Here is a 20548-nt window from a genome sequence, read left to right on the forward strand (position 1 = left end):
AAATGAACAGGTGAAAATGACTAGCTAGAAATTTTTGAGACAACGAAATGTATTTTCGAAACAGTCATTACAAGAGGGCAAGATAGAAGCGTACTTAGACATGTATTTCTACAGAGCTGTAACTCGAATCCCATCAGACATCTTGGGAACATCATGTTGCAGACACCCCATTTAGCCGTTAACTCATCTATAGTACAATTAGCCAGCGCCTTCTGAATGGTCGTCGAGAAGTTCAAATAGTCTTCTTCCGTCTCCAATTCAAAGATCTTATTTGGATAGGTGGTGTATGGAACGATATCTTTACATTCCTCGGGCGCAGGAGAACACTTTTCATCACTTCAAAACAAACAGAAAAATCATATCGAAATGGTTGAGCTCATGCTTGTAACTTCACAGAAGTTAGTACAGAAAGCTATGAACAGTTACAGGTAGTGCGTATATGTGAAAACACACCCATGTGAAAACCGCATTAAATAAACCTAGTCAAGTTCTGTCCATGGAGCAGAAGACAAAAAACTTGTATACGACCATAAAGTACTCAAAAATCCGGCATATGGTTTCTACATATTACAGTGAACGCAGAACATCGAAAATACAACTGACATCGCATCGTTTATGAGTGTAAAAATCTCAAGTAGCAAAATCACCTGCGCGCGTATCTATAAATTCACTGCAAACCTTCCAAACAATTCTTATACATGAAGACGATGTCGTCGTAGGATAATGAATACGATTTGTTTAAAAATATAATCATTGCGTACCACATCTCGTCTGCTCCAGTCCTGCAATCATAAGTCTTGTCACATACGCTCAACCCGTGAATACATTTTCCGTCACCGCAAGGAAACTCATCTTCTCCACACATATTCATCATGTTGTCGATAGGCTCTGACAAACATCGATCTTCCGGTAACTTCATGCACAGCATCACCAGCTGTTCTCGCCCTTCTCCGGAGCAATACTCGTACGTAGCATCTGCAAAATGAACAGGTGAAAATGACTAGCTAGAAATTTTTGAGACAACGAAATGTATTTTCGAAACAGTCATTACAAGAGGGCAAGATAGAAGCGTACTTAGACATGTATTTCTACAGAGCTGTAACTCGAATCCCATCAGACATCTTGGGAACATCATGTTGCAGACACCCCATTTAGCCGTTAACTCATCTATAGTACAATTAGCCAGCGCCTTCTGAATGGTCGTCGAGAAGTTCAAATAGTCTTCTTCCGTCTCCAATTCAAAGATCTTATTTGGATAGGTGGTGTATGGAACGATATCTTTACATTCCTCGGGCGCAGGAGAACACTTTTCATCACTTCAAAACAAACAGAAAAATCATATCGAAATGGTTGAGCTCATGCTTGTAACTTCACAGAAGTTAGTACAGAAAGCTATGAACAGTTACAGGTAGTGCGTATATGTGAAAACACACCCATGTGAAAACCGCATTAAATAAACCTAGTCAAGTTCTGTCCATGGAGCAGAAGACAAAAAACTCGTATAAGACCATAAAGTACTCAAAAATCCGGCATATGGTTTCTACATATTACAGTGAACGCAGAACATCGAAAATACAACTGACATCGCATCGTTTATGAGTGTAAAAATCTCAAGTAGCAAAATCACCTGCGCGCGTATCTATAAATTCACTGCAAACCTTCCAAACAATTCTTATACATGAAGACGATGTCGTCGTAGGATAATGAATACGATTTGTTTAAAAATATAATCATTGCGTACCACATCTCGTCTGCTCCAGTCCTGCAATCATAAGTCTTGTCACATACGCTCAACCCGTGAATACATTTTCCGTCACCGCAAGGAAACTCATCTTCTCCACACATATTCATCATGTTGTCGATAGGCTCTGACAAACATCGATCTTCCGGTAACTTCATGCACAGCATCACCAGCTGTTCTCGCCCTTCTCCGGAGCAATACTCGTACGTAGCATCTGCAAAATGAACAGGTGAAAATGACTAGCTAGAAATTTTTGAGACAACGAAATGTATTTTCGAAACAGTCATTACAAGAGGGCAAGATAGAAGCGTACTTAGACATGTATTTCTACAGAGCTGTAACTCGAATCCCATCAGACATCTTGGGAACATCATGTTGCAGACACCCCATTTAGCCGTTAACTCATCTATAGTACAATTAGCCAGCGCCTTCTGAATGGTCGTCGAGAAGTTCAAATAATCTTCTTCCGTCTCCAATTCAAAGATCTTATTTGGATAGGTGGTGTATGGAACGATATCTTTACATTCCTCAGGCGCAGGAGAACACTTTTCATCACTTCAAAACAAACAGAAAAATCATATCGAAATGGTTGAGCTCATGCTTGTAACATCACAGAAGTTAGTACAGAAAGCTATGAACAGTTACAGGTAATGCGTAAATGTGAAAACACACCCATGTGAAAACCGCATTAAATAAACCTAGTCAAGTTCTGTCCATGAAGCAGGAGACAATAAACTCGTATAAGACCATAAAGTACTCAAAAATCCGGCTTTTGGTTTCTACATATTACAGTGAACGCAGAACATCGAAAATACAACTGACATCGCATCGTTTATGAGTGTAAATATCTCAAGTAGCAAAATCACCTGCGCGCGTATCTATAAATTCACTGCAAACCTTCCAAATAATTCTTATTCAAGAAGATGATGTCATCGTAGGATAATGAATACGATTTGTTTAAAAATATAATCATTGCGTACCACATCTCGTCTGCTCCAGTCCTGCAATCATAAGTCTTGTCACATACGCTCAACCCGTGAATACATTTTCCGTCACCGCAAGGAAACTCATCTTCTCCACACATATTCATCATGTTGTCGATAGGCTCTGACAAACATCGATCTTCCGGTAACTTCATGCACAGCATCACCAGCTGTTCTCGCCCTTCTCCGGAGCAATACTCGTACGTAGCATCTGCAAAATGAACAGGTGAAAATGACTAGCTAGAAATTTTTGAGACAACGAAATGTATTTTCGAAACAGTCATTACAAGAGGGCAAGATAGAAGCGTACTTAGACATGTATTTCTACAGAGCTGTAACTCGAATCCCATCAGACATCTTGGGAACATCATGTTGCAGACACCCCATTTAGCCGTTAACTCATCTATAGTACAATTAGCCAGCGCCTTCTGAATGGTCGTCGAGAAGTTCAAATAGTCTTCTTCCGTCTCCAATTCAAAGATCTTATTTGGATAGGTGGTGTATGGAACGATATCTTTACATTCCTCGGGCGCAGGAGAACACTTTTCATCACTTCAAAACAAACAGAAAAATCATATCGAAATGGTTGAGCTCATGCTTGTAACTTCACAGAAGTTAGTACAGAAAGCTATGAACAGTTACAGGTAGTGCGTATATGTGAAAACACACCCATGTGAAAACCGCATTAAATAAACCTAGTCAAGTTCTGTCCATGGAGCAGAAGACAAAAAACTTGTATACGACCATAAAGTACTCAAAAATCCGGCATATGGTTTCTACATATTACAGTGAACGCAGAACATCGAAAATACAACTGACATCGCATCGTTTATGAGTGTAAAAATCTCAAGTAGCAAAATCACCTGCGCGCGTATCTATAAATTCACTGCAAACCTTCCAAACAATTCTTATACATGAAGACGATGTCGTCGTAGGATAATGAATACGATTTGTTTAAAAATATAATCATTGCGTACCACATCTCGTCTGCTCCAGTCCTGCAATCATAAGTCTTGTCACATACGCTCAACCCGTGAATACATTTTCCGTCACCGCAAGGAAACTCATCTTCTCCACACATATTCATCATGTTGTCGATAGGCTCTGACAAACATCGATCTTCCGGTAACTTCATGCACAGCATCACCAGCTGTTCTCGCCCTTCTCCGGAGCAATACTCGTACGTAGCATCTGCAAAATGAACAGGTGAAAATGACTAGCTAGAAATTTTTGAGACAACGAAATGTATTTTCGAAACAGTCATTACAAGAGGGCAAGATAGAAGCGTACTTAGACATGTATTTCTACAGAGCTGTAACTCGAATCCCATCAGACATCTTGGGAACATCATGTTGCAGACACCCCATTTAGCCGTTAACTCATCTATAGTACAATTAGCCAGCGCCTTCTGAATGGTCGTCGAGAAGTTCAAATAATCTTCTTCCGTCTCCAATTCAAAGATCTTATTTGGATAGGTGGTGTATGGAACGATATCTTTACATTCCTCGGGCGCAGGAGAACACTTTTCATCACTTCAAAACAAACAGAAAAATCATATCGAAATGGTTGAGCTCATGCTTGTAACTTCACAGAAGTTAGTACAGAAAGCTATGAACAGTTACAGGTAATGCGTAAATGTGAAAACACACCCATGTGAAAACCGCATTAAATAAACCTAGTCAAGTTCTGTCCATGAAGCAGGAGACAATAAACTCGTATAAGACCATAAAGTACTCAAAAATCCGGCTTTTGGTTTCTACATATTACAGTGAACGCAGAACATCGAAAATACAACTGACATCGCATCGTTTATGAGTGTAAATATCTCAAGTAGCAAAATCACCTGCGCGCGTATCTATAAATTCACTGCAAACCTTCCAAATAATTCTTATACAAGAAGACGATGTCATCGTAGGATACTGAATACGATTTGTTTAAAAGTATAGTCATTGCGTACCACATCTCGTCTGCTCCAGTCCTGCAATCATAAGTCTTGTCACATACGCTCAGCCCGTGAATACATTTTCCGTCACCGCAAGGAAACTCATCTTCTCCACACATATTCATCATGTTGTCGATAGGCTCTGACAAACATCGCTCTTCCGGTAACTTCATGCACAGCATCACCAGCTGTTCTCGCCCTTCTCCGGAGCAATACTCGTACGTAGCATCTGCAAAATGAACAGGTGAAAATGACTAGCTAGAAATTTTTGAGACAACGAAATGTATTTTCGAAACAGTCATTACAAGAGGGCAAGATAGAAGCGTACTTAGACATGTATTTCTACAGAGCTGTAACTCGAATCCCATCAGACATCTTGGGAACATCATGTTGCAGACACCCCATTTAGCCGTTAACTCATCTATAGTACAATTAGCCAGCGCCTTCTGAATGGTCGTCGAGAAGTTCAAATAATCTTCTTCCGTCTCCAATTCAAAGATCTTATTTGGATAGGTGGTGTATGGAACGATATCTTTACATTCCTCGGGCGCAGGAGAACACTTTTCATCACTTCAAAACAAACAGAAAAATCATATCGAAATGGTTGAGCTCATGCTTGTAACTTCACAGAAGTTAGTACAGAAAGCTATGAACAGTTACAGGTAATGCGTAAATGTGAAAACACACCCATGTGAAAACCGCATTAAATAAACCTAGTCAAGTTCTGTCCATGAAGCAGGAGACAATAAACTCGTATAAGACCATAAAGTACTCAAAAATCCGGCTTTTGGTTTCTACATATTACAGTGAACGCAGAACATCGAAAATACAACTGACATCGCATCGTTTATGAGTGTAAATATCTCAAGTAGCAAAATCACCTGCGCGCGTATCTATAAATTCACTGCAAACCTTCCAAATAATTCTTATACAAGAAGACGATGTCATCGTAGGATACTGAATACGATTTGTTTAAAAGTATAGTCATTGCGTACCACATCTCGTCTGCTCCAGTCCTGCAATCATAAGTCTTGTCACATACGCTCAACCCGTGAATACATTTTCCGTCACCGCAAGGAAACTCATCTTCTCCACACATATTCATCATGTTGTCGATAGGCTCTGACAAACATCGCTCTTCCGGTAACTTCATGCACAGCATCACCAGCTGTTCTCGCCCTTCTCCGGAGCAATACTCGTACGTAGCATCTGCAAAATGAACAGGTGAAAATGACTAGCTAGAAATTTTTGAGACAACGAAATGTATTTTCGAAACAGTCATTACAAGAGGGCAAGATAGAAGCGTACTTAGACATGTATTTCTACAGAGCTGTAACTCGAATCCCATCAGACATCTTGGGAACATCATGTTGCAGACACCCCATTTAGCCGTTAACTCATCTATAGTACAATTAGCCAGCGCCTTCTGAATGGTCGTCGAGAAGTTCAAATAATCTTCTTCCGTCTCCAATTCAAAGATCTTATTTGGATAGGTGGTGTATGGAATGATATCTTTACATTCCTCGGGTGCAGGAGAACACTTTTCATCACTTCAAAACAAACAGAAAAATCATATCGAAATGGTTGAGCTCATGCTTGTAACTTCACAGAAGTTAGTACAGAAAGCTATGAACAGTTACAGGTAATGCGTAAATGTGAAAACACACCCATGTGAAAACCGCATTAAATAAACCTAGTCAAGTTCTGTCCATGAAGCAGGAGACAATAAACTCGTATAAGACCATAAAGTACTCAAAAATCCGGCATATGGTTTCTACATATTACAGTGAACGCAGAACATCGAAAATACAACTGACATCGCATCGTTTATGAGTGTAAAAATCTCAAGTAGCAAAATCACCTGCGCGCGTATCTATAAATTCACTGCAAACCTTCCAAACAATTCTTATACATGAAGACGATGTCGTCGTAGGATAATGAATACGATTTGTTTAAAAATATAATCATTGCGTACCACATCTCGTCTGCTCCAGTCCTGCAATCATAAGTCTTGTCACATACGCTCAACCCGTGAATACATTTTCCGTCACCGCAAGGAAACTCATCTTCTCCACACATATTCATCATGTTGTCGATAGGCTCTGACAAACATCGATCTTCCGGTAACTTCATGCACAGCATCACCAGCTGTTCTCGCCCTTCTCCGGAGCAATACTCGTACGTAGCATCTGCAAAATGAACAGGTGAAAATGACTAGCTAGAAATTTTTGAGACAACGAAATGTATTTTCGAAACAGTCATTACAAGAGGGCAAGATAGAAGCGTACTTAGACATGTATTTCTACAGAGCTGTAACTCGAATCCCATCAGACATCTTGGGAACATCATGTTGCAGACACCCCATTTAGCCGTTAACTCATCTATAGTACAATTAGCCAGCGCCTTCTGAATGGTCGTCGAGAAGTTCAAATAATCTTCTTCCGTCTCCAATTCAAAGATCTTATTTGGATAGGTGGTGTATGGAACGATATCTTTACATTCCTCAGGCGCAGGAGAACACTTTTCATCACTTCAAAACAAACAGAAAAATCATATCGAAATGGTTGAGCTCATGCTTGTAACTTCACAGAAGTTAGTACAGAAAGCTATGAACAGTTACAGGTAGTGCGTATATGTGAAAACACACCCATGTGAAAACCGCATTAAATAAACCTAGTCAAGTTCTGTCCATGGAGCAGAAGACAAAAAACTCGTATAAGACCATAAAGTACTCAAAAATCCGGCATATGGTTTCTACATATTACAGTGAACGCAGAACATCGAAAATACAACTGACATCGCATCGTTTATGAGTGTAAATATCTCAAGTAGCAAAATCACCTGCGCGCGTATCTATAAATTCACTGCAAACCTTCCAAACAATTCTTATACATGAAGACGATGTCGTCGTAGGATAATGAATACGATTTGTTTAAAAATATAATCATTGCGTACCACATCTCGTCTGCTCCAGTCCTGCAATCATAAGTCTTGTCACATACGCTCAACCCGTGAATACATTTTCCGTCACCGCAAGGAAACTCATCTTCTCCACACATATTCATCATGTTGTCGATAGGCTCTGACAAACATCGATCTTCCGGTAACTTCATGCACAGCATCACCAGCTGTTCTCGCCCTTCTCCGGAGCAATACTCGTACGTAGCATCTGCAAAATGAACAGGTGAAAATGACTAGCTAGAAATTTTTGAGACAACGAAATGTATTTTCGAAACAGTCATTACAAGAGGGCAAGATAGAAGCGTACTTAGACATGTATTTCTACAGAGCTGTAACTCGAATCCCATCAGACATCTTGGGAACATCATGTTGCAGACACCCCATTTAGCCGTTAACTCATCTATAGTACAATTAGCCAGCGCCTTCTGAATGGTCGTCGAGAAGTTCAAATAGTCTTCTTCCGTCTCCAATTCAAAGATCTTATTTGGATAGGTGGTGTATGGAACGATATCTTTACATTCCTCGGGCGCAGGAGAACACTTTTCATCACTTCAAAACAAACAGAAAAATCATATCGAAATGGTTGAGCTCATGCTTGTAACTTCACAGAAGTTAGTACAGAAAGCTATGAACAGTTACAGGTAGTGCGTATATGTGAAAACACACCCATGTGAAAACCGCATTAAATAAACCTAGTCAAGTTCTGTCCATGAAGCAGGAGACAATAAACTCGTATAAGACCATAAAGTACTCAAAAATCCGGCTTTTGGTTTCTACATATTACAGTGAACGCAGAACATCGAAAATACAACTGACATCGCATCGTTTATGAGTGTAAATATCTCAAGTAGCAAAATCACCTGCGCGCGTATCTATAAATTCACTGCAAACCTTCCAAATAATTCTTATACAAGAAGACGATGTCATCGTAGGATACTGAATACGATTTGTTTAAAAGTATAGTCATTGCGTACCACATCTCGTCTGCTCCAGTCCTGCAATCATAAGTCTTGTCACATACGCTCAGCCCGTGAATACATTTTCCGTCACCGCAAGGAAACTCATCTTCTCCACACATATTCATCATGTTGTCGATAGGCTCTGACAAACATCGATCTTCCGGTAACTTCATGCACAGCATCACCAGCTGTTCTCGCCCTTCTCCGGAGCAATACTCGTACGTAGCATCTGCAAAATGAACAGGTGAAAATGACTAGCTAGAAATTTTTGAGACAACGAAATATATTTTCGAAACAGTCATTACAAGAGGGCAAGATAGAAGCGTACTTAGACATGTATTTCTACAGAGCTGTAACTCGAATCCCATCAGACATCTTGGGAACATCATGTTGCAGACACCCCATTTAGCCGTTAACTCATCTATAGTACAATTAGCCAGCGCCTTCTGAATGGTCGTCGAGAAGTTCAAATAGTCTTCTTCCGTCTCCAATTCAAAGATCTTATTTGGATAGGTGGTGTATGGAACGATATCTTTACATTCCTCGGGCGCAGGAGAACACTTTTCATCACTTCAAAACAAACAGAAAAATCATATCGAAATGGTTGAGCTCATGCTTGTAACTTCACAGAAGTTAGTACAGAAAGCTATGAACAGTTACAGGTAATGCGTAAATGTGAAAACACACCCATGTGAAAACCGCATTAAATAAACCTAGTCAAGTTCTGTCCATGAAGCAGGAGACAATAAACTCGTATAAGACCATAAAGTACTCAAAAATCCGGCTTTTGGTTTCTACATATTACAGTGAACGCAGAACATCGAAAATACAACTGACATCGCATCGTTTATGAGTGTAAATATCTCAAGTAGCAAAATCACCTGCGCGCGTATCTATAAATTCACTGCAAACCTTCCAAATAATTCTTATACAAGAAGACGATGTCATCGTAGGATACTGAATACGATTTGTTTAAAAGTATAGTCATTGCGTACCACATCTCGTCTGCTCCAGTCCTGCAATCATAAGTCTTGTCACATACGCTCAGCCCGTGAATACATTTTCCGTCACCGCAAGGAAACTCATCTTCTCCACACATATTCATCATGTTGTCGATAGGCTCTGACAAACATCGCTCTTCCGGTAACTTCATGCACAGCATCACCAGCTGTTCTCGCCCTTCTCCGGAGCAATACTCGTACGTAGCATCTGCAAAATGAACAGGTGAAAATGACTAGCTAGAAATTTTTGAGACAACGAAATGTATTTTCGAAACAGTCATTACAAGAGGGCAAGATAGAAGCGTACTTAGACATGTATTTCTACAGAGCTGTAACTCGAATCCCATCAGACATCTTGGGAACATCATGTTGCAGACACCCCATTTAGCCGTTAACTCATCTATAGTACAATTAGCCAGCGCCTTCTGAATGGTCGTCGAGAAGTTCAAATAGTCTTCTTCCGTCTCCAATTCAAAGATCTTATTTGGATAGGTGGTGTATGGAACGATATCTTTACATTCCTCGGGCGCGGGAGAACACTTTTCATCACTTCAAAACAAACAGAAAAATCATATCGAAATGGTTGAGCTCATGCTTGTAACTTCACAGAAGTTAGTACAGAAAGCTATGAACAGTTACAGGTAGTGCGTATATGTGAAAACACACCCATGTGAAAACCGCATTAAATAAACCTAGTCAAGTTCTGTCCATGGAGCAGAAGACAAAAAACTCGTATAAGACCATAAACTACTCAAAAATCCGGCATATGGTTTCTACATATTACAGTGAACGCAGAACATCGAAAATACAACTGACATCGCATCGTTTATGAGTGTAAAAATCTCAAGTAGCAAAATCACCTGCGCGCGTATCTATAAATTCACTGCAAACCTTCCAAACAATTCTTATACATGAAGACGATGTCGTCGTAGGATAATGAATACGATTTGTTTAAAAATATAATCATTGCGTACCACATCTCGTCTGCTCCAGTCCTGCAATCATAAGTCTTGTCACATACGCTCAACCCGTGAATACATTTTCCGTCACCGCAAGGAAACTCATCTTCTCCACACATATTCATCATGTTGTCGATAGGCTCTGACAAACATCGCTCTTCCGGTAACTTCATGCACAGCATCACCAGCTGTTCTCGCCCTTCTCCGGAGCAATACTCATACGTAGCATCTGCAAAATGAACAGGTGAAAATGACTAGCTAGAAATTTTTGAGACAACGAAATGTATTTTCGAAACAGTCATTACAAGAGGGCAAGATAGAAGCGTACTTAGACATGTATTTCTACAGAGCTGTAACTCGAATCCCATCAGACATCTTGGGAACATCATGTTGCAGACACCCCATTTAGCCGTTAACTCATCTATAGTACAATTAGCCAGCGCCTTCTGAATGGTCGTCGAGAAGTTCAAATAATCTTCTTCCGTCTCCAATTCAAAGATCTTATTTGGATAGGTGGTGTATGGAATGATATCTTTACATTCCTCGGGTGCAGGAGAACACTTTTCATCACTTCAAAACAAACAGAAAAATCATATCGAAATGGTTGAGCTCATGCTTGTAACTTCACAGAAGTTAGTACAGAAAGCTATGAACAGTTACAGGTAATGCGTAAATGTGAAAACACACCCATGTGAAAACCGCATTAAATAAACCTAGTCAAGTTCTGTCCATGAAGCAGGAGACAATAAACTCGTATAAGACCATAAAGTACTCAAAAATCCGGCATATGGTTTCTACATATTACAGTGAACGCAGAACATCGAAAATACAACTGACATCGCATCGTTTATGAGTGTAAATATCTCAAGTAGCAAAATCACCTGCGCGCGTATCTATAAATTCACTGCAAACCTTCCAAATAATTCTTATACAAGAAAACGATGTCATCGTAGGATACTGAATACGATTTGTTTAAAAGTATAGTCATTGCGTACCACATCTCGTCTGCTCCAGTCCTGCAATCATAAGTCTTGTCACATACGCTCAGCCCGTGAATACATTTTCCGTCACCGCAAGGAAACTCATCTTCTCCACACATATTCATCATGTTGTCGATAGGCTCTGACAAACATCGCTCTTCCGGTAACTTCATGCACAGCATCACCAGCTGTTCTCGCCCTTCTCCGGAGCAATACTCGTACGTAGCATCTGCAAAATGAACAGGTGAAAATGACTAGCTAGAAATTTTTGAGACAACGAAATATATTTTCGAAACAGTCATTACAAGAGGGCAAGATAGAAGCGTACTTAGACATGTATTTCTACAGAGCTGTAACTCGAATCCCATCAGACATCTTGGGAACATCATGTTGCAGACACCCCATTTAGCCGTTAACTCATCTATAGTACAATTAGCCAGCGCCTTCTGAATGGTCGTCGAGAAGTTCAAATAGTCTTCTTCCGTCTCCAATTCAAAGATCTTATTTGGATAGGTGGTGTATGGAACGATATCTTTACATTCCTCGGGCGCAGGAGAACACTTTTCATCACTTCAAAACAAACAGAAAAATCGTATCGAAATGGTTGAGCTCATGCTTGTAACTTCACAGAAGTTAGTACAGAAAGCTATGAACAGTTACAGGTAGTGCGTATATGTGAAAACACACCCATGTGAAAACCGCATTAAATAAACCTAGTCAAGTTCTGTCCATGGAGCAGAAGACAAAAAACTCGTATAAGACCATAAACTACTCAAAAATCCGGCATATGGTTTCTACATATTACAGTGAACGCAGAACATCGAAAATACAACTGACATCGCATCGTTTATGAGTGTAAAAATCTCAAGTAGCAAAATCACCTGCGCGCGTATCTATAAATTCACTGCAAACCTTCCAAACAATTCTTATACATGAAGACGATGTCGTCGTAGGATAATGAATACGATTTGTTTAAAAATATAATCATTGCGTACCACATCTCGTCTGCTCCAGTCCTGCAATCATAAGTCTTGTCACATACGCTCAACCCGTGAATACATTTTCCGTCACCGCAAGGAAACTCATCTTCTCCACACATATTCATCATGTTGTCGATAGGCTCTGACAAACATCGCTCTTCCGGTAACTTCATGCACAGCATCACCAGCTGTTCTCGCCCTTCTCCGGAGCAATACTCGTACGTAGCATCTGCAAAATGAACAGGTGAAAATGACTAGCTAGAAATTTTTGAGACAACGAAATGTATTTTCGAAACAGTCATTACAAGAGGGCAAGATAGAAGCGTACTTAGACATGTATTTCTACAGAGCTGTAACTCGAATCCCATCAGACATCTTGGGAACATCATGTTGCAGACACCCCATTTAGCCGTTAACTCATCTATAGTACAATTAGCCAGCGCCTTCTGAATGGTCGTCGAGAAGTTCAAATAATCTTCTTCCGTCTCCAATTCAAAGATCTTATTTGGATAGGTGGTGTATGGAATGATATCTTTACATTCCTCGGGTGCAGGAGAACACTTTTCATCACTTCAAAACAAACAGAAAAATCATATCGAAATGGTTGAGCTCATGCTTGTAACTTCACAGAAGTTAGTACAGAAAGCTATGAACAGTTACAGGTAATGCGTAAATGTGAAAACACACCCATGTGAAAACCGCATTAAATAAACCTAGTCAAGTTCTGTCCATGAAGCAGGAGACAATAAACTCGTATAAGACCATAAAGTACTCAAAAATCCGGCATATGGTTTCTACATATTACAGTGAACGCAGAACATCGAAAATACAACTGACATCGCATCGTTTATGAGTGTAAAAATCTCAAGTAGCAAAATCACCTGCGCGCGTATCTATAAATTCACTGCAAACCTTCCAAACAATTCTTATACATGAAGACGATGTCGTCGTAGGATAATGAATACGATTTGTTTAAAAATATAATCATTGCGTACCACATCTCGTCTGCTCCAGTCCTGCAATCATAAGTCTTGTCACATACGCTCAACCCGTGAATACATTTTCCGTCACCGCAAGGAAACTCATCTTCTCCACACATATTCATCATGTTGTCGATAGGCTCTGACAAACATCGATCTTCCGGTAACTTCATGCACAGCATCACCAGCTGTTCTCGCCCTTCTCCGGAGCAATACTCGTACGTAGCATCTGCAAAATGAACAGGTGAAAATGACTAGCTAGAAATTTTTGAGACAACGAAATGTATTTTCGAAACAGTCATTACAAGAGGGCAAGATAGAAGCGTACTTAGACATGTATTTCTACAGAGCTGTAACTCGAATCCCATCAGACATCTTGGGAACATCATGTTGCAGACACCCCATTTAGCCGTTAACTCATCTATAGTACAATTAGCCAGCGCCTTCTGAATGGTCGTCGAGAAGTTCAAATAATCTTCTTCCGTCTCCAATTCAAAGATCTTATTTGGATAGGTGGTGTATGGAACGATATCTTTACATTCCTCAGGCGCAGGAGAACACTTTTCATCACTTCAAAACAAACAGAAAAATCATATCGAAATGGTTGAGCTCATGCTTGTAACTTCACAGAAGTTAGTACAGAAAGCTATGAACAGTTACAGGTAGTGCGTATATGTGAAAACACACCCATGTGAAAACCGCATTAAATAAACCTAGTCAAGTTCTGTCCATGGAGCAGAAGACAAAAAACTCGTATAAGACCATAAAGTACTCAAAAATCCGGCATATGGTTTCTACATATTACAGTGAACGCAGAACATCGAAAATACAACTGACATCGCATCGTTTATGAGTGTAAATATCTCAAGTAGCAAAATCACCTGCGCGCGTATCTATAAATTCACTGCAAACCTTCCAAACAATTCTTATACATGAAGACGATGTCGTCGTAGGATAATGAATACGATTTGTTTAAAAATATAATCATTGCGTACCACATCTCGTCTGCTCCAGTCCTGCAATCATAAGTCTTGTCACATACGCTCAACCCGTGAATACATTTTCCGTCACCGCAAGGAAACTCATCTTCTCCACACATATTCATCATGTTGTCGATAGGCTCTGACAAACATCGATCTTCCGGTAACTTCATGCACAGCATCACCAGCTGTTCTCGCCCTTCTCCGGAGCAATACTCGTACGTAGCATCTGCAAAATGAACAGGTGAAAATGACTAGCTAGAAATTTTTGAGACAACGAAATGTATTTTCGAAACAGTCATTACAAGAGGGCAAGATAGAAGCGTACTTAGACATGTATTTCTACAGAGCTGTAACTCGAATCCCATCAGACATCTTGGGAACATCATGTTGCAGACACCCCATTTAGCCGTTAACTCATCTATAGTACAATTAGCCAGCGCCTTCTGAATGGTCGTCGAGAAGTTCAAATAGTCTTCTTCCGTCTCCAATTCAAAGATCTTATTTGGATAGGTGGTGTATGGAATGATATCTTTACATTCCTCGGGCGCAGGAGAACACTTTTCATCACTTCAAAACAAACAGAAAAATCATATCGAAATGGTTGAGCTCATGCTTGTAACTTCACAGAAGTTAGTACAGAAAGCTATGAACAGTTACAGGTAGTGCGTATATGTGAAAACACACCCATGTGAAAACCGCATTAAATAAACCTAGTCAAGTTCTGTCCATGAAGCAGGAGACAATAAACTCGTATAAGACCATAAAGTACTCAAAAATCCGGCTTTTGGTTTCTACATATTACAGTGAACGCAGAACATCGAAAATACAACTGACATCGCATCGTTTATGAGTGTAAATATCTCAAGTAGCAAAATCACCTGCGCGCGTATCTATAAATTCACTGCAAACCTTCCAAATAATTCTTATACAAGAAGACGATGTCATCGTAGGATACTGAATACGATTTGTTTAAAAGTATAGTCATTGCGTACCACATCTCGTCTGCTCCAGTCCTGCAATCATAAGTCTTGTCACATACGCTCAGCCCGTGAATACATTTTCCGTCACCGCAAGGAAACTCATCTTCTCCACACATATTCATCATGTTGTCGATAGGCTCTGACAAACATCGATCTTCCGGTAACTTCATGCACAGCATCACCAGCTGTTCTCGCCCTTCTCCGGAGCAATACTCGTACGTAGCATCTGCAAAATGAACAGGTGAAAATGACTAGCTAGAAATTTTTGAGACAACGAAATATATTTTCGAAACAGTCATTACAAGAGGGCAAGATAGAAGCGTACTTAGACATGTATTTCTACAGAGCTGTAACTCGAATCCCATCAGACATCTTGGGAACATCATGTTGCAGACACCCCATTTAGCCGTTAACTCATCTATAGTACAATTAGCCAGCGCCTTCTGAATGGTCGTCGAGAAGTTCAAATAGTCTTCTTCCGTCTCCAATTCAAAGATCTTATTTGGATAGGTGGTGTATGGAACGATATCTTTACATTCCTCGGGCGCAGGAGAACACTTTTCATCACTTCAAAACAAACAGAAAAATCATATCGAAATGGTTGAGCTCATGCTTGTAACTTCACAGAAGTTAGTACAGAAAGCTATGAACAGTTACAGGTAATGCGTAAATGTGAAAACACACCCATGTGAAAACCGCATTAAATAAACCTAGTCAAGTTCTGTCCATGAAGCAGGAGACAATAAACTCGTATAAGACCATAAAGTACTCAAAAATCCGGCTTTTGGTTTCTACATATTACAGTGAACGCAGAACATCGAAAATACAACTGACATCGCATCGTTTATGAGTGTAAATATCTCAAGTAGCAAAATCACCTGCGCGCGTATCTATAAATTCACTGCAAACCTTCCAAATAATTCTTATACAAGAAGACGATGTCATCGTAGGATACTGAATACGATTTGTTTAAAAGTATAGTCATTGCGTACCACATCTCGTCTGCTCCAGTCCTGCAATCATAAGTCTTGTCACATACGCTCAGCCCGTGAATACATTTTCCGTCACCGCAAGGAAACTCATCTTCTCCACACATATTCATCATGTTGTCGATAGGCTCTGACAAACATCGCTCTTCCGGTAACTTCATGCACAGCATCACCAGCTGTTCTCGCCCTTCTCCGGAGCAATACTCGTACGTAGCATCTGCAAAATGAACAGGTGAAAATGACTAGCTAGAAATTTTTGAGACAACGAAATGTATTTTCGAAACAGTCATTACAAGAGGGCAAGATAGAAGCGTACTTAGACATGTATTTCTACAGAGCTGTAACTCGAATCCCATCAGACATCTTGGGAACATCATGTTGCAGACACCCCATTTAGCCGTTAACTCATCTATAGTACAATTAGCCAGCGCCTTCTGAATGGTCGTCGAGAAGTTCAAATAGTCTTCTTCCGTCTCCAATTCAAAGATCTTATTTGGATAGGTGGTGTATGGAACGATATCTTTACATTCCTCGGGCGCGGGAGAACACTTTTCATCACTTCAAAACAAACAGAAAAATCATATCGAAATGGTTGAGCTCATGCTTGTAACTTCACAGAAGTTAGTACAGAAAGCTATGAACAGTTACAGGTAGTGCGTATATGTGAAAACACACCCATGTGAAAACCGCATTAAATAAACCTAGTCAAGTTCTGTCCATGGAGCAGAAGACAAAAAACTCGTATAAGACCATAAACTACTCAAAAATCCGGCATATGGTTTCTACATATTACAGTGAACGCAGAACATCGAAAATACAACTGACATCGCATCGTTTATGAGTGTAAAAATCTCAAGTAGCAAAATCACCTGCGCGCGTATCTATAAATTCACTGCAAACCTTCCAAACAATTCTTATACATGAAGACGATGTCGTCGTAGGATAATGAATACGATTTGTTTAAAAATATAATCATTGCGTACCACATCTCGTCTGCTCCAGTCCTGCAATCATAAGTCTTGTCACATACGCTCAACCCGTGAATACATTTTCCGTCACCGCAAGGAAACTCATCTTCTCCACACATATTCATCATGTTGTCGATAGGCTCTGACAAACATCGCTCTTCCGGTAACTTCATGCACAGCATCACCAGCTGTTCTCGCCCTTCTCCGGAGCAATACTCATACGTAGCATCTGCAAAATGAACAGGTGAAAATGACTAGCTAGAAATTTTTGAGACAACGAAATGTATTTTCGAAACAGTCATTACAAGAGGGCAAGATAGAAGCGTACTTAGACATGTATTTCTACAGAGCTGTAACTCGAATCCCATCAGACATCTTGGGAACATCATGTTGCAGACACCCCATTTAGCCGTTAACTCATCTATAGTACAATTAGCCAGCGCCTTCTGAATGGTCGTCGAGAAGTTCAAATAATCTTCTTCCGTCTCCAATTCAAAGATCTTATTTGGATAGGTGGTGTATGGAATGATATCTTTACATTCCTCGGGTGCAGGAGAACACTTTTCATCACTTCAAAACAAACAGAAAAATCATATCGAAATGGTTGAGCTCATGCTTGTAACTTCACAGAAGTTAGTACAGAAAGCTATGAACAGTTACAGGTAATGCGTAAATGTGAAAACACACCCATGTGAAAACCGCATTAAATAAACCTAGTCAAGTTCTGTCCATGAAGCAGGAGACAATAAACTCGTATAAGACCATAAAGTACTCAAAAATCCGGCATATGGTTTCTACATATTACAGTGAACGCAGAACATCGAAAATACAACTGACATCGCATCGTTTATGAGTGTAAATATCTCAAGTAGCAAAATCACCTGCGCGCGTATCTATAAATTCACTGCAAACCTTCCAAATAATTCTTATACAAGAAAACGATGTCATCGTAGGATACTGAATACGATTTGTTTAAAAGTATAGTCATTGCGTACCACATCTCGTCTGCTCCAGTCCTGCAATCATAAGTCTTGTCACATACGCTCAGCCCGTGAATACATTTTCCGTCACCGCAAGGAAACTCATCTTCTCCACACATATTCATCATGTTGTCGATAGGCTCTGACAAACATCGCTCTTCCGGTAACTTCATGCACAGCATCACCAGCTGTTCTCGCCCTTCTCCGGAGCAATACTCGTACGTAGCATCTGCAAAATGAACAGGTGAAAATGACTAGCTAGAAATTTTTGAGACAACGAAATATATTTTCGAAACAGTCATTACAAGAGGGCAAGATAGAAGCGTACTTAGACATGTATTTCTACAGAGCTGTAACTCGAATCCCATCAGACATCTTGGGAACATCATGTTGCAGACACCCCATTTAGCCGTTAACTCATCTATAGTACAATTAGCCAGCGCCTTCTGAATGGTCGTCGAGAAGTTCAAATAGTCTTCTTCCGTCTCCAATTCAAAGATCTTATTTGGATAGGTGGTGTATGGAACGATATCTTTACATTCCTCGGGCGCAGGAGAACACTTTTCATCACTTCAAAACAAACAGAAAAATCGTATCGAAATGGTTGAGCTCATGCTTGTAACTTCACAGAAGTTAGTACAGAAAGCTATGAACAGTTACAGGTAGTGCGTATATGTGAAAACACACCCATGTGAAAACCGCATTAAATAAACCTAGTCAAGTTCTGTCCATGGAGCAGAAGACAAAAAACTCGTATAAGACCATAAAGTACTCAAAAATCCGGCATATGGTTTCTACATATTACAGTGAACGCAGAACATCGAAAATACAACTGACATCGCATCGTTTATGAGTGTAAATATCTCAAGTAGCAAAATCACCTGCGCGCGTATCTATAAATTCACTGCAAACCTTCCAAACAATTCTTATACATGAAGACGATGTCGTCGTAGGATAATGAATACGATTTGTTTAAAAATATAATCATTGCGTACCACATCTCGTCTGCTCCAGTCCTGCAATCATAAGTCTTGTCACATACGCTCAACCCGTGAATACATTTTCCGTCACCGCAAGGAAACTCATCTTCTCCACACATATTCATCATGTTGTCGATAGGCTCTGACAAACATCGATCTTCCGGTAACTTCATGCACAGCATCACCAGCTGTTCTCGCCCTTCTCCGGAGCAATACTCGTACGTAGCATCTGCAAAATGAACAGGTGAAAATGACTAGCTAGAAATTTTTGAGACAACGAAATGTATTTTCGAAACAGTCATTACAAGAGGGCAAGATAGAAGCGTACTTAGACATGTATTTCTACAGAGCTGTAACTCGAATCCCATCAGACATCTTGGGAACATCATGTTGCAGACACCCCATTTAGCCGTTAACTCATCTATAGTACAATTAGCCAGCGCCTTCTGAATGGTCGTCGAGAAGTTCAAATAGTCTTCTTCCGTCTCCAATTCAAAGATCTTATTTGGATAGGTGGTGTATGGAACGATATCTTTACATTCCTCGGGCGCAGGAGAACACTTTTCATCACTTCAAAACAAACAGAAAAATCATATCGAAATGGTTGAGCTCATGCTTGTAACTTCACAGAAGTTAGTACAGAAAGCTATGAACAGTTACAGGTAGTGCGTATATGTGAAAACACACCCATGTGAAAACCGCATTAAATAAACCTAGTCAAGTTCTGTCCATGGAGCAGAAGACAAAAAACTCGTATAAGACCATAAAGTACTCAAAAATCCGGCATATGGTTTCTACATATTACAGTGAACGCAGAACATCGAAAATACAACTGACATCGCATCGTTTATGAGTGTAAAAATCTCAAGTAGCAAAATCACCTGCGCGCGTATCTATAAATTCACTGCAAACCTTCCAAACAATTCTTATACATGAAGACGATGTCGTCGTAGGATAATGAATACGATTTGTTTAAAAATATAATCATTGCGTACCACATCTCGTCTGCTCCAGTCCTGCAATCATAAGTCTTGTCACATACGCTCAACCCGTGAATACATTTTCCGTCACCGCAAGGAAACTCATCTTCTCCACACATATTCATCATGTTGTCGATAGGCTCTGACAAACATCGATCTTCCGGTAACTTCATGCACAGCATCACCAGCTGTTCTCGCCCTT

The 20548-nt window shown here is 40.0% G+C and overlaps 4 protein-coding genes across 4 annotated transcripts; all 4 read right to left on the reverse strand.

Moving 5' to 3' along the window:
• Nucleotides 1–20: 20 nt before the first annotated feature.
• Nucleotides 21–2879, reverse strand: LOC137393118 (low-density lipoprotein receptor-related protein 8-like). Its single transcript, XM_068079538.1, has 6 exons — nt 2780–2879; nt 2055–2186; nt 1769–1955; nt 1075–1205; nt 762–975; nt 21–336 (listed from the first exon to the last, which is right to left on the reverse strand). Exons 1-6 carry the CDS (start codon nt 2877–2879, stop codon nt 21–23), a joined length of 1080 nt encoding a protein of 359 aa, XP_067935639.1.
• An 8-nt stretch (nt 2880–2887) lies between these two features.
• Nucleotides 2888–8759, reverse strand: LOC137393124 (low-density lipoprotein receptor-related protein-like). The gene is made up of 13 exons (XM_068079547.1): nt 8660–8759; nt 7935–8066; nt 7649–7835; nt 6955–7085; nt 6642–6855; nt 5925–6216; nt 5662–5861; nt 5040–5236; nt 4682–4895; nt 4060–4256; nt 3702–3915; nt 3105–3276; nt 2888–2935 (listed from the first exon to the last, which is right to left on the reverse strand). Exons 1-13 carry the CDS (start codon nt 8757–8759, stop codon nt 2888–2890), a joined length of 2298 nt encoding a protein of 765 aa, XP_067935648.1.
• Nucleotides 8760–8840: 81 nt separating this feature from the next.
• On the reverse strand, nt 8841–11699 carry LOC137393125 (low-density lipoprotein receptor-related protein 8-like). The gene is made up of 6 exons (XM_068079548.1): nt 11600–11699; nt 10875–11006; nt 10589–10775; nt 9895–10025; nt 9582–9795; nt 8841–9156 (listed from the first exon to the last, which is right to left on the reverse strand). Exons 1-6 carry the CDS (start codon nt 11697–11699, stop codon nt 8841–8843), a joined length of 1080 nt encoding a protein of 359 aa, XP_067935649.1.
• An 81-nt stretch (nt 11700–11780) lies between these two features.
• On the reverse strand, nt 11781–20519 carry LOC137393128 (prolow-density lipoprotein receptor-related protein 1-like). The gene is given in 18 exon segments (XM_068079550.1): nt 11781–12096; nt 12522–12735; nt 12835–13076; nt 13502–13701; nt 13765–14056; nt 14482–14695; nt 14795–15036; nt 15462–15675; nt 15775–16016; nt 16442–16655; nt 16755–17004; nt 17469–17621; nt 17685–17976; nt 18402–18615; nt 18715–18845; nt 19409–19595; nt 19695–19826; nt 20420–20519. Coding segments are annotated over 18 exon segments (3849 nt in total).
• Nucleotides 20520–20548: the final 29 nt, after the last annotated feature.

Source organism: Watersipora subatra, chromosome 4 (genome assembly GCF_963576615.1).
Source record: "Watersipora subatra chromosome 4, tzWatSuba1.1, whole genome shotgun sequence".
Taxonomy (NCBI): domain Eukaryota; kingdom Metazoa; phylum Bryozoa; class Gymnolaemata; order Cheilostomatida; family Watersiporidae; genus Watersipora; species Watersipora subatra.

Excerpts from the sequence above, each read along its gene's own strand:
- LOC137393118 (XM_068079538.1), bottom strand. The coding sequence starts at position 2,879 with ATGAAGTTACCGGAAGATCGATGTTTGTCAGAGCCTATCGACAACATG. Across the intron at positions 2,187-2,779 it reads CGGTGACGGAAAATGTATTC|CGACGACCATTCAGAAGGCG; the intron begins ACGGGTTGAGCG and ends ATTTGAACTTCT. Across the intron at positions 337-761 it reads ACTGGAGCAGACGAGATGTG|TGATGAAAAGTGTTCTCCTG; the intron begins GTACGCAATGAT and ends TTTGTTTTGAAG.
- LOC137393124 (XM_068079547.1), bottom strand. The coding sequence starts at position 8,759 with ATGAAGTTACCGGAAGATCGATGTTTGTCAGAGCCTATCGACAACATG. Across the intron at positions 5,862-5,924 it reads CTGTTTCGAAAATACATTTC|TATTGCTCCGGAGAAGGGCG; the intron begins GTTGTCTCAAAA and ends GCTACGTACGAG. Across the intron at positions 3,916-4,059 it reads CAACATGATGTTCCCAAGAT|ATGCTACGTACGAGTATTGC; the intron begins GTCTGATGGGAT and ends TTCATTTTGCAG.
- LOC137393125 (XM_068079548.1), bottom strand. The coding sequence starts at position 11,699 with ATGAAGTTACCGGAAGAGCGATGTTTGTCAGAGCCTATCGACAACATG. Across the intron at positions 11,007-11,599 it reads CGGTGACGGAAAATGTATTC|CGACGACCATTCAGAAGGCG; the intron begins ACGGGCTGAGCG and ends ATTTGAACTTCT. Across the intron at positions 10,026-10,588 it reads GTATGTGACAAGACTTATGA|GACGACCATTCAGAAGGCGC; the intron begins TTGCAGGACTGG and ends TTTGAACTTCTC.